Genomic DNA, 13,570 nt, shown 5'->3' with positions numbered 1-13,570 from the left:
AGGCTAAATCGTGAATTGAAGGACTCAGAGCCAAAGGCGACTAACTCAAATTTTGTGTTGTTAATTATTAAGCCTTTTTTTAAAACTATACATTGTTGTTATAGATTCACAATACTTTTTTGTATTTATTCAATGTAGACCAATTAAAATAAATTGTGAAACCGATCATTTTTGTCAGGATCCTCTTAATATCAACTCTTTTTTACTCATTTTGTAATTGTGGGTTAGTCGCCTTTGGCTTTGAGCCCTTCAATTGTCTTCAAAATCAATCTCCGCCATTTTCCATGTTCAGTACTCATCGATCTTAATTATTTAAGGCTGGTTGTGGCATGCGATTTCTTAATTTTTATTTTATTAACTTTAGCTTGGAAAATGAACGCTCTCCCTATGCATTGGTCACAATGTCAGAAAAACATTCTCATAGCAATTTCCTTATTAAGGAATGCTAACAAAATTCTCATTTTTCATGTAGGCCTACTATACCTGTAACTGCATAGATCATGAATATTAAATCTTTATTATCCTGATCATCTTCATGTTAATATGATGTACCGAAGTACATATGATATTTCCGTGCAGGAATTCTGCATTACCAAATGATGAAGGATGGATAGAACAAAGAAAAATTCTCTCCGACACAGTGGCTCGAACCCGGGTTTTCAGCTCTACGTGCTAATGTTTTACCCACTAAGCCACACCAGATTCCAGTTCTGATGCCGGATCGAATCCCCTCAGTTTAAGTTCTATCTCTCAGTTTTCCCTTTGGTGGCCTACCCTCATGTACTGTCTCACAGAATATGTGACAGTGGCACAATGTCCAACGTACTATGTACAGAGGTGCACTCATTACGAGTGAAAGTGGCCGGGATCCGACGGGATGAGCGCCGTCTTGAATCACTGAGTGATTACTTACGCATATCATATTATTATGATGTACCGAAGTACTTAGTGTTCTATCCATCCTTCATTATCTGATCATCTTCAGCTTTTGCAATGATTTAAAATCAGGGGGGAAAAATAGGTATCAGATCTTAGCACATTTGCGAAGGTTTTGAAGATTTATTCAAAATTTTTTAAACTTACGATTGGTCCGAAAGTGGTTTAACAATATTAGATGCCGACAGGTAGGCTGTACAAAGTAACAACAAATTTAACTACAAAGGCTTAAAACTTATTTGATAGCTATGTAAATTTCTAACTTTTATCATTACGAAAGCGCATGTATAATTTTGAAGGAAGAGCTGTGAAGAAACGCAGCTTACTTGAATAAAATACCGTAATTGAAAAGATTATCGCTAAAAAAATACAAGTTTACTCGACCACAGGTTCGTACCATGGTGCTATGTCTCCCCCCCCCCCTCGCAAATCAGCAGAAACATCATCCAAAGTCATCGGAGGGGGTCAAAATCAAGAGTTAAAATTAGATTGCGAAATTAATATAACCTTACAAGTTCCAGATTTGTTAATATTACCTAGAGTCTACATTACAGGTAAATATAACCCCCTGCGGTGGCTGAGTGGTCAGACCACCGGCCTGTCACGCAGTCGGCCCGGGTTCAAGTCCCGGTCAGGTCTGGACAAGGCCGAGGTTGGGGTTTTTCTCGGGGTTCTCCCGTTTTCCCCTCATATTAGGCATTTACATCATTCCGTCACCATTTCTTCATTTCGTCATCATTCCATACATAGCATACATTCCCCGAAGGGGGGTGACCTAGGGACGATGGGGAGTTCCCTGCTCGAAACCTGAATATGCAGCGAACCTTAGTGTAGTCAGCCGGTGTAAGATTGGAAATGCGCCTAGCTTTAGGGTTAGCGCAATAGACCGTAACAGGTCGCAGTGCTGGGCCACAGTGCCCCCTCCCGTAAATTCAGTTCACTACAAGTAAATATTTCACAAAATAATCGCCTCTCATGTTTAGTGTAATTAACAACCTTATGGCAAATAATTGTACCAACATAAACTAGTTTTGTATCTCAGTGTCCACATACTCACCCGCCTGTTTCTCTGTTCTCGTATCCTTCGTGCTAGCGTTAGGAAAGCATCCTCGATGTTTATATCTTGCTTACACGACACTTCGAAGAACGGCATGTCGAAATTTTCTGCCAGCTGAAAACACAAAGATAATGTGTATTGTTATAAATTTATTTTGTGTTATATTTGTAATCACAAAATTAAAATGAAACAATAAGTTCTGAAAATTAATTAAATGTATTAAAATTATCTCTATTTCCTAATTGGATGCATAATACTCGTACGTCGTCCATAAAATGGTTTTATTTCATAGTGCTCTCAGTTATTTGTCAAGTAATATAATACAGTAATTAGAATCTCATTACAAGTAACTAATATATGTTCATATTTATACTAATTTTAAGTACAGATACTGTAATTTCGTAAATAATAGTAATGTTTATACTGGTTTATTTTGCGATGCTTTACCAACTGAAATGGTTATCTAGCGTCTGAGTAAAATGAACGTGATGTCAGAGAAATGATCCAGGGTCCAGCGCCGAAAGTTACCCAGCATTTGCTCTTAATGGGTTAAGGAAAACCCCGGAAGAAACCTCAACCAAGTAACAGGGTCTGAACCCGGACTCGTTCGTTTCACTGTTAGACAACAGTTACAAGTCGTTATAATTTATGAAGAGCTATGTCAAAAGAGTTTTTTTAATTTAATTAATTACATGGGAATTACAAAAAATAAACGTATTTTGTATGCAACAGAAAATACGATGTGTGCAATAAATGATTTCATTTCCGTAGAAAATTAAAAAATAAATCTGTAGCGCGAAAGCTTATAAAGGGCCGAGATCAGGTGCTGGCCTCATGTCCAGATGCCTCGGAAGAGGTGAAAGATAACATAACCAGTACGGGGGTAACTTATGGTTTACTACGATGATTCTCCCAGCATATAACTGGCTTACGAAACTGGATTTCGCTACTCACTGTAACTCCCCAATTTCATCACGATGCTGGGTAGCTATTGGCCTAAATTTCATGAGAAAATTTCTTCCCTTCTAGAACTTGGTCCCATGCCGTAGTCACGTTGTCTAAAGCGTCATGACTTAGACTAGAAGGTACAATTTGTTCATGAAGTTTCATCGAATGTATGAGACCGGTCCCACTCAACAGCGCCATGGATTTGGGGAGCTACAGTAAGTAGCGAAATTCAGTTCCGAAAGCCAGCTATAAGGCCGGGAGGAGGTCATCGCGCTAATCGCAAGGTATCTCCGTCTCGTTAGATGTCCTACTTAGCCATATAAGCGTGATCAGCAGTCTACTGGTGGGTCGCGACGTGGATGAATTTTTAGTTTTTATTAGGACTCGGACCAACGCTCATTCCTTACCGGTCGGCCTGTGTAGCGTAGTCGGTATAGCGCTGGCCTTCTGCGCTCGAAGTCGATCCCGGCCAAGGTTGATGGCATTTAAGTGTGTTTAAATGCGACAGACTTATGTCAGTAGATTTACTGGCATGTAAAAGAACTCCTACGGGATAAAATTCCGGCACACCGGCGACGCTGATATAACCTCTGCAGTTGCGAGCGTCGTTAAATAAACCATCATTTAATTATAATTCCGTACCATAGTCTAAGTCTCTAAGACATGACACTATACTGGGTGTTCATTTCAAAGTGTCATAACGTCACTGTTGTGAGTCAGCGATTTGAAGCGAGTTTCATCTTTTATGTCAGAGAAGTTGCATATTATTCAAGGCGTTCAATCTGAACTTGAGAACGTGTACGGTATAGCTTGAACGTCGTAGGAATAGATGGCGGTCTGTACGGTCTGTGTGCTACCATAACCTCTTTCGAACTGTATTTTGCGCGGGCAAATCGTACGCAGGGTATTTTTTTATCATCGGTAACGGCAATATTCCACAACACAAATTAAATGCTCCGTGTCCATGTTGACCGTCGAGGTTAATGTCAAAAAACACGTAAGTAATCGCCTTAACCCTCTCCCCATAAAGAAAAAAAACTCACCTCAGTACGTGTTTCCAAACAGTTCACATTTCCGCCACTACCGGCGTTACCGTACGTATCGGTAAGTACCCTGCAGAATGAACGCCGTACTTGCCAGGCAACTTCTATGGCACAAAGGTAATACGCCTTTGCGGAAGTGTAGGAAGATTGAATTCTCTAGGCTCATCGGCTAGCCACATGACGGCATACAGCGATCCATGACACACTTTGAACTGAACACGCAGTAGACCACGCAACTACGGCGCGGGACCTTGTAAATGGTAGAAAATAAACTACAAATAGGAATATCATTGGTAACTTGATAAAGGAATTAATATTGTTATTAAAAGCTTAAAACTTATAATGAGAAAGTATATAATACCTTTCTATAGCCTAGTATTAATGAATTTATTGAGTATGAGACGGATTCTTCTTTCTAATGAATACATACTGACGATGTCATTTTCAGTTTCTTATGTACTGGTCTCTGGCAAATAAAGTATTCTTATTATTATTATTATTATTATTATTATTATTATTATTATTATTATTATTATTAAGTAGGCCTACTATCTTCATGACGCCGACTTTTTGCTCTTATTATTATTATTATTATTATTATTATTATTATTATTATTATTATTATTATTAAGTAGGCCTACTATCTTCATGACGCCGACTTTTTGCTTTGTTTTACATTCATTGTTTCCAAATTGTAAAGAAGTCGATTTTTTTTAATAATCGATTATTGGGCAGTATTCTATAATATTGAAACATCATCGTCCAGAACCAATCATCTTTGCTGTGCATGATATAGACCGCTTATTGATTCGACTATTCGTGTAAATCGATAAGTGAATAGTTACTGAACGAATTCGTTATTCAATTGTCATAATACAAAATCTATACCACTTCTTTTGAATTCTGGTGCGTGGATAGTATGGCAGACATAGTGACGTACTATATGAAGTTATTTCCTCGGATTTTAGTATCTCAAAGCAATGAAATATTTACACCAGTGACCCAGCAGAACAAACATCACTTTAACGGTAGTCGGATTTTAAGTGTAACATCCTATAAGTAACAAGGTAATTTTACTGTTAGATTTCTACGTTCAAGATTTACGGGGCTGCTTTATTTATCTGCATAATATCCAACTCTTTAATATTAAGTTTTCGAGTACATAACTACAGCATGTACCACTTCACAACCACGAGGGCTGTGATAGCTATACATCGTGGTTTGTGACAAGGTTAAAGAAGGTCAGGCTTTAGCTACGTAACATTCCGAGGAGAAACGGCCTTGAGGTTACCTCAGTGATTTAATACGTTCTACGAAGTAGTGTGCCCTAGTTTAACGTACACCTTGCATATTAGATTAATATCAACAAAGCTTTTATCTGTATTGATTACGTATTTATAAAATATGTTGTATATTGCTTTCATTATAGTTATGTATTACTTTTTAAATTATTAATCAACTCCAATTTATCTATAAAGTTACTATGTGCATACTTTTATTTGAAAACGTCTATGATTTAGGTTTCAGTGACGACATAAGACCCAACCTAACCTGGTAATTACGTAGCAAGCATTAGCCAGACCGCCATCTTTCCGCAACAGAAATCCAGGACACATACTTTCCCGTTCACGGAACGGGATTTTCTCGAAATGGGCATTTATTTGAATCAATTTCGTACGGACAGCAGTGTACATACGGTTCGACTTTTTTCCGTGAATAACTTAAATTTAATTATGCACGGGAAGAAATCGAACCTGTGTACAATGCTGTCAGCAAGAAAGCCATTCCAATAAATACCCGTTTCGATAAATTCCCGTACAGTGTGAATGAGCCCTTACGGTATAGCCTAAAGAGACAATATATCAATCACTAGAAAACGTTGAAATTTAATTAAAATATATACAAGACTAACTGTGGTAACTTTCAGGAATATCACTTTTGTTGACGCTTACAAAATTTTATCCAATATTCTTTTGAAAAGATTAACTCCATATGTAGATGAAATTATCAGTGTGGTTTTAGGCGTATTGATCAGATTTTTTGTAGTCTACAAATATTGGAGAAAGAATAGGAATATAAGGGTACAGTACTACAGTTTTTATAGATTTCAAAAAGGCGTATGACTTGGTTAAGAGAGAAGTTTCATATAATATTCTTATTGAATTTGGTATTCCCAAGAAACTAGTTCGATTTATTAAAATGTATGTCGGTTAAACGTATAGCAGAGTCCGTATAGGCCAGTTTCTGTCAGATGCTTTTCAAATTCACTGCGGGCTGAAGCAAGGAGATGCACTATCACTTTTACCTTTTAACTTCGCTCTAGAATATGTCATTAGGGAAATTCAGGATAACAGAGAGGGTTTGGAATTGAACGGGTTACATCAGCTTCTTGTTTATGCCGATGATGTGACTATGTTAAGAGAAAATCCACAAACTATTAGGGAAAGCACGGGAATTTTACTTGAAGCAAGTAAAGAGATAGGTTTGGAAGTAAATCCCGAAAAGACAAAGTATATGTTTATGTCTCGTGACCAGAATATTGTACGAAATAAAAATATAAAAATTGGAAATTTATCCTTTGAAGAGGTGGAAAAATTCAAATATCTTGAAGCAACAATAACACTCGAGAGAAAATTAAACGCGAAATAAATATGGGAAATGCCTGTTATTATTCGGTTGAGAAGCTTTTATCATCCAATCTGCTCTCAAAAAATCTGAAAGTTAGAATTTATAAAACAATTATATTACCGGTTCTTCTGTATGGTTGTGAAATTTGGACTCTCACTTTGAGAGAGGAACAGAGATTAAGGGTGTTTGAGAATAAGCTTCTTAGGAAAATATTTGGGGCTAAAATGGATGAAATTACAGGAGAATGGAGAAAGTTACACACTGCAGAACTGCACGCATTGTATTCTTCACCTGACATAATTAGGAACATTAAATCCAGACGTTTGAGGTGGGCAGGGCATGTAGCACGTATGGCGAATCCAGAAATGCATATAGAGTGTTAGTTGGGAGGCCGGAGGGAATAAGACCTTTTGGGGAGGCCGAGACGTAGATGGGAAGATAATATTAAAATGGATTTGAGAGAGGTGGGTTATGATGGTAGAGACTGGATTACTCTTGCACAGGATAGAGACCGATGGCGGGGTTATGTGAGGGCGGCAATGAAACTCCGGGTTCCTTAAAAGCCGTAAGTAAGCATATGCATATTATTTGGTAATGTATGTGCCCTCGACCTCTATTGCAGGAAGATGGTCTGGCCTGTGCTTACTACATAAGACTCTTCCCTTGGAAACCAAAGTCCGTCGATGTCAGGTCTTCGCACGCTGCCATATTTGCGCCAACTATTAGGTTTGTTTACATTGCGCTATGGTTGGGTTGTGGAAGGAATTTGTGTTTAAATTTATATACTTCATAAAATAAGTTTCCAAAACAGATATTTCGATAACTTTCTGAGAACGTTCTACTTGACAACAGCAACCGATGGCGCAAAGATGTTGGACATTAGTGGAATGGAATGAGAGGACCTGACTAAGAACTGTTCGACAGCAACATCTAACGACCTTGTTGAAAACTAACAACCTTCGCCATCTATTGTTAACGAACTGAAATAAGATCGACACCATTAGTCCTTCATACGTTTGTCATTATGAACTGGTGAAATTACTATTATTATTCATATAAATATACTAATTATATGATGTGTTAGATTAGTTCTGGCTAGAGAAGTTGATACTTTACTTGGGCATTCTCATAATTGCTTACTCATCGCATCGTGAGTAAATTGTTAAATGTACGACTGATAATGATGTGAAAATCTGAATAATTTCGAGGGGAAAAATTGTTCCGGCGCCGGGTATCGAACCCGAGATCTTTGGTTAAACGTACCAACGCTCTCCCACTGAGCTACCCGGGAACTCTACCCGACACCGATCCAATTTTTCCCTCTATATCCACAGACTTCAAAGTGGGCTGACAACCGTCAAGCAACCAACATTTGAGTGCACACTAACTCTGTGTGACTTTAAATTGTGGTTTTCTGTTACGTACAGTGACGTGTATTATGCAAATTAAGCTTTCAGGAATAACTCCCTGTAAAGTTAATTTGAATAATTTCGAGGGAAAAATTGTTCCGGCGCCGGGTATGGAACCCGGGACCTTTGGTTAAACGTACCAACGCTCTCCCACTGAGCTACCCGGGAACTCTACCCGACACCGATCCAATTTTTCCCTCTATATCCACAGACTTCAAAGTAGGCTGACAACCGTCAAGCAACCAACATTTGAGTGCACACTAACTCTGTGTGAAAGCTTAATTTGCATAATACACGTCACTGTAAGTAACAGAAAACCACAATTTATAGTCACACAGAGTTAGTGTGCACTCAAGTGTTTGTTGCTTGTCGGTTGTCAGCCCACTTTGAAGTCTGTGGATATAGAGGGAAAAATTGGATCGGTGTCGGGTAGAGTTCCCGGGTAGCTCAGTGGGAGAGCGTTGGTACGTTTAACCAAAGGTCCCGGGTTCGATACCCGGCCCCGGAACAATTTTTCCCTCGAAATTATTCAAATTAACTTTACAGGGAGTTATTCCTGAAAGCTTAATTTGCATGTGAAAATCTGTTCCCGGCGTTCTAACATTTTACCCATTATAGCGTCTGCCGTTGATCATACGGATCGTTAGCAAATTATAGTAGTACCGTTTTTCCCCCCATCTGTTTTTATTTTAGATAATGGCAAATCGAGAAATTACGGTATTATGGCAGGCCGGAAGAAAATTTCACATCTTTTTTGTTCAATACTTGTAATAACCGGAAGTTAACCCAGGTCTCCAGCGTGAAAAACACTATACTAAAAGCCAGATTATGAACCGACTAAACCGGAAGCAACGTTCTGTTGGTCTCTTTCTGAGCTCTGTTGCCACATAGTGGGGCGAGATTCAAAGCATGTTCAGCGTTTGTCACTGATATGTTTAAAATAACTACTGTATATAGTTCTCGATAACACTATCAACAATATTAGTAATTAAAATTACTGTTTTTAAGAAAGCACGAGCTAATGACGCTGGTACGAAATGCGACTCGTAATGCACGTGGTACTGCAAATGAACTGGCTACAATGTCTCCGTAATTACGTTGCCAGATTTTCGTTAGCAGACGACATTTTCACGCGAGGTCCAATGAAAAGCTCCGTTCTCGTTCTCCCCTCCACCCCCCACACTCAACGTGTCATCACTGCACAGGCTACCCCTCTAACCCACACTTTCATCTCGCCCTTCCAACTACTTCCTGTTTCGTCGGTTCATAACCTGGCTTTTAGTATAGCTGTAGCCGCTTGAATAACCTTGTGCCACATAGCAAACTAGTTTACTTTATTAGCTGTTTAGCAGGAAAAGATGGATGCAGTGTGGGAACAGAGCGTGACTCACCCTCTTTGCTGTAGAATTTCCTGGCACAAGCTCAGATACAGTTCGTTGAAGCTTAAATCATCCACAGCTGCAGTTTATTAAGCCCTCGACTCAAGTGCAAAAAAAACAGTACAAATTGTAGAGAATGTCTGCCAAATCTTAAATGGAAATTAGTATGGAAATGCAGCTTATTTAACGAAACAATATCGAGCACAATGATGTTCACATTGTACACTTTCAATATGGAGAATTGAGCGTGGTCGCAGTTGTTCATGAATGAGGCTATCCTGCGCGCACACACTGTTGAATTACTTAAACTGAACATACTTTATTAGCAGTTTACAGCGAGATTTCGGAGTTTACATTATGGTTATTCCGCTCCTGCTTAATTGTTTTTATACTGAAGTCTATGTATCCTTGATCAAAATGAAAGTGGCTGCTTCTCTAACATTCTGATGGGGGCAGATAAAAAAGTTTAATTTTTTTCTTCCATCATGTTAATAATGTCAAAAGAAGTGCTTATACAAATTTTGACCACTCGACCGCAATTACAAGGCCCTCCAGAAAGTGATTTTCCCTGGGGCTGTTTACAGGAAGAAAGCACAATTGCATGGAAAGATTTATTGAAACAGATACAGCAATTGTTGCGCTATTTGTCAACATATTCCTCACTGGAACTGAGACATTCGTCATACCATGGGACCAATTTTTGTATTTTATTTATTTTATTTTATTGGGTTATTTTACGACGCTGTATCAACATCTCAGGTTATTTAGCGTCTGAATGATATGAAGGTGAAATGAGTCCGAGGTCCAACACCGAAAGTTACCCAGCATTTGCTCGTATTGGGTTGAGAGAAAACCCCGGAAAAAACCTCAACCAGGTAACTTGCCCCGAACGGGAATCGAACCCGGGCCACCTGGTTTTGCGGCCAGACGCGCTGACCGTTAATCCACAGGTGTGGACCAATTTTTGTATCCTTGTATCTTAGAAGTCAGTCGCCTGGGATCGGAACCAGCATTTGCACATCTCTGTCGATCCCATAATATGACAAATGTCTCAATTCCGGTGGAGAATATGTTGAAAAATGGCTCAACAATTGCTGTGTTCGTTTCAATAAATTTTTCCAATGAAATTGTTTTCTTTCTGTTAGCGGCCTCTGGCGAACTTATTTTTAAGGCCCTCGTAATTGTGATCGAGTGACCAAAATTTGTATAAGCACTTCTTTTAACATTATTAACATGGTGAAAGAAAGAAAAAACTTTATCTGCCCCCAACAGAACGTTTGCTTGTGAGACGTAATCGGATATTTTCGAGTCCTTCAGGATTTCATTTTCTGGCCAAAACCTCCCAAGAATTCTGGACATGATCCCACGTGGTTACAAGCCAAATGAAAGTGAAACTGAGGAGATAGTCTACAATATAATATTCATTCTTCAGGTAGTCGGCGACTTTATACTGTTATGGCCCATAGTACCGAAATGTGCATATGATTTTTTTTTATTCGTGACTACTTATTCAAATTGGAGAAGCGACGAATTCGTACTCGATAGGTGAACAATTGACTTTATAACAACAGATTTTCATGACATTTGTAATCATCTGTAAATGAAATCAACTAACTTTAAAATGTAACTGAAACCACGTAAGTCATTCTAAAATTAGTGTCAACACTACTATTGGCATCCTACAAGCAAAACTCAGCTCGGACTCCTCGCGGCGCGCATGCTATACACCTCTTACTCCCCTGCAGTAGGCGTGAGAGCATACGTCATCTGCGCGAGACAGTCGCGCCTGCTGGTTTCTACGCACTGAGTTTTTCTTGTTGGATGCCTATAGTATTCAGCTCCCCTAGAGGTGACTAACGTAAGCTGATATTATGAGATTGAGTGGTGCCTGATATATGTTATCTGTAAGTTATAAGTAGGGAACGAAGTTGAGACACCAAAATATTGCCTAGAGGCGGTTAAAGGTTCAAGGCGGGGGGGGGGGGTATGTGTGTGTGCGTGCGTGGATTAGTGAGAAAGTGAAAGTGAGTGTAAAGAGGGCGAGTGATCCATTAAAGATATATCCTTCAGGGAGAAGAAGTGATAAATTATTGAAATAAATGATAGCAAGAAAGTATTACAAACATTTGAATAGTTGAACAGTGAAGAAATGTAAAATAAAGAACTAAAAAGAAAGATTAATGAAAACTAGGGTAAATAATATAATCAGGTAAGGTAGCACATAAAGTGCAATATAGATAATAATTAGATAATATTGGATATGGATAAACAGAATTGAAGGTAAACATAAAATGTAGGGAAATGTCAAAAGAAGTTGACAATGACAGGCAAAAGGGATTAATTCTAAATCAGGGTAATGTAGACATATATTTAGTAGTCAGGAATGGAACAGAGAGAAGATAATAGAGGTTAAGGTACCTCACAAAACATGGAGACAGGAAATGGTAGAGTCTAGTAGAACTTAATGTATTCGAAGATATGAGGGGATAAATAGGATAAGAGAAATGCATTAGGAGGTGATGAATGGCGAGTTATATAAATGTAAGATAGATAGATAGAAGGATTTATTGAGTAATATTCTACATACAGCTTTTATATTATCATAATTTTCTCTACAATCCAATGATCGGGTCTTCTGACCGTACGTGCTTTGTACCTAAAACAAGTCCTGCTTTGTAGGTTCCCTCCCACCTATGATTATATCTACTGCTCTCTAAAAGGACACACATATTAAAATGAAAATGGCACAACACAACACATTATATAATATATCCTAACCTAAAAGACATAAAAGTGAACAGTTGGGTATATACTGTTATCCCTTCCTCAGTTCGTGTCACAAACTTCAACAGCTGAGGTTCTAGACTTTCTCGCCTTCAAGAGGAACAATCCAGTCTTTTGTTCCCATTCTCTATTCCCCATGAGGTAAAGACATGCAAGCGAACTCCTATTCTGTCTTAGCATCGAGGGTGGTAGATATTTTCTCCGTACGTGTTCCAATTCGACACACTGTAATAAAATATGTTTATAGGAGTCCTTTTCTCTGCAAAGCGGACAAAGACGCTCCCCTTCTTCGTTGACAATTTTATTACCCTTCCATGCCCCCAATCTTAGCCACGCTAAACCTGCTCTGCTGTCTTTGTTACAAGAATTTATGTAGTCACACCTCCCCCTGTTAAGCATGAGATCTGATTGTAAATGTAGTGAGGACTTTTCCGAACATTGGAGCTCAATCTCTTGCCTCTCGATGTCAATTAAACGTATCTACACATTACGCCATACATTCGTTCTGTTATTGTCTCCTTTCTCCCACATACATTCTATTCCTATATGATACAGCCCTCTCTGCAGTTTATAAACCCACCCCTTTTCCCAACCCTCTCTTTGTTGAACTTTGTAGTAAATATAATTAAGTCTAGTGATAGTACCTATACAAGAATTGTGAGGGAAACCACTATATGATAGCCGTTTGGAGATAATAAAAAATATGAAATATCAAAACTATGAGTGCCTGTCCATTTTTACGACGACAGAGTGATCAGCCTGGTTACGCAGGCGGTCTGGGTTCGAGTCCTGATCAAGCCTGGGATTTTTCATTGAAAATTTCACAGTAATACTTGTGGCGGACAAGGTCTCAGTTGGGGGTTTTCTAGGAATTATCCCGTTTCTCCATGTCAGCTATCTACATCATTCCGTCAACATTCTTCCATTCCGTCATCATTCCGTAGCATTCCCCGATCTCCGGCTGACAACGCAAGGAGGGGGCTGGCCTAGGGTCGAGTGGAGTTTCCTGCTCGAAACCTGGGTACGCAGCAAACCTTAGTATAGTCGCTCGTTGTGGGTTTGGGAATGAGCCTAGCTTAAGAGTTAGCGCAATAGATCTTGAAAGTTCGCAGTGCTAGATCGTAGTGCGCCTTCATGATTTCAATTCAGTTTATTTAGCGTTTGTGGGACACTTCTTTCCCCAACTACGGAATGCGTTAAAACAGCCATCGTCAACTGGCCTGCATACTAGTTCAGAGCGCCGAGACGCTGGCTGAGGAGGTAGTAGTGTGCAGTGTGCAGAGCCAAGCCAACGCATCCCATCGCAGAAGCCAACTTTCTGACCATAATTTACAATGTCTTCTTAGATTGTGTTCTACACGAGCATTGACATCTAACATTGACCAG

General features: G+C 39.0%; 1 protein-coding gene across 1 annotated transcript in view; it reads right to left on the bottom strand.

The window, feature by feature from the left end:
• LOC138695984 (ras-related protein Rab-8B-like) overlaps window positions 1-13,570 on the bottom strand; it is a 59,657-nt gene that overhangs the window by 1,087 nt on the left and 45,000 nt on the right. The window contains exon 5 of the mRNA XM_069820420.1: window positions 1,994-2,107. Coding sequence (XP_069676521.1) covers window positions 1,994-2,107 — 114 coding nt within the window. The remainder of the gene's footprint in view (window positions 1-1,993; window positions 2,108-13,570) is intronic.

Source organism: Periplaneta americana, chromosome 3, assembly GCF_040183065.1.
Source record: "Periplaneta americana isolate PAMFEO1 chromosome 3, P.americana_PAMFEO1_priV1, whole genome shotgun sequence".
NCBI lineage: Eukaryota > Metazoa > Arthropoda > Insecta > Blattodea > Blattidae > Periplaneta > Periplaneta americana.
This window is presented reverse-complemented; position numbering and strand designations above follow the sequence as displayed.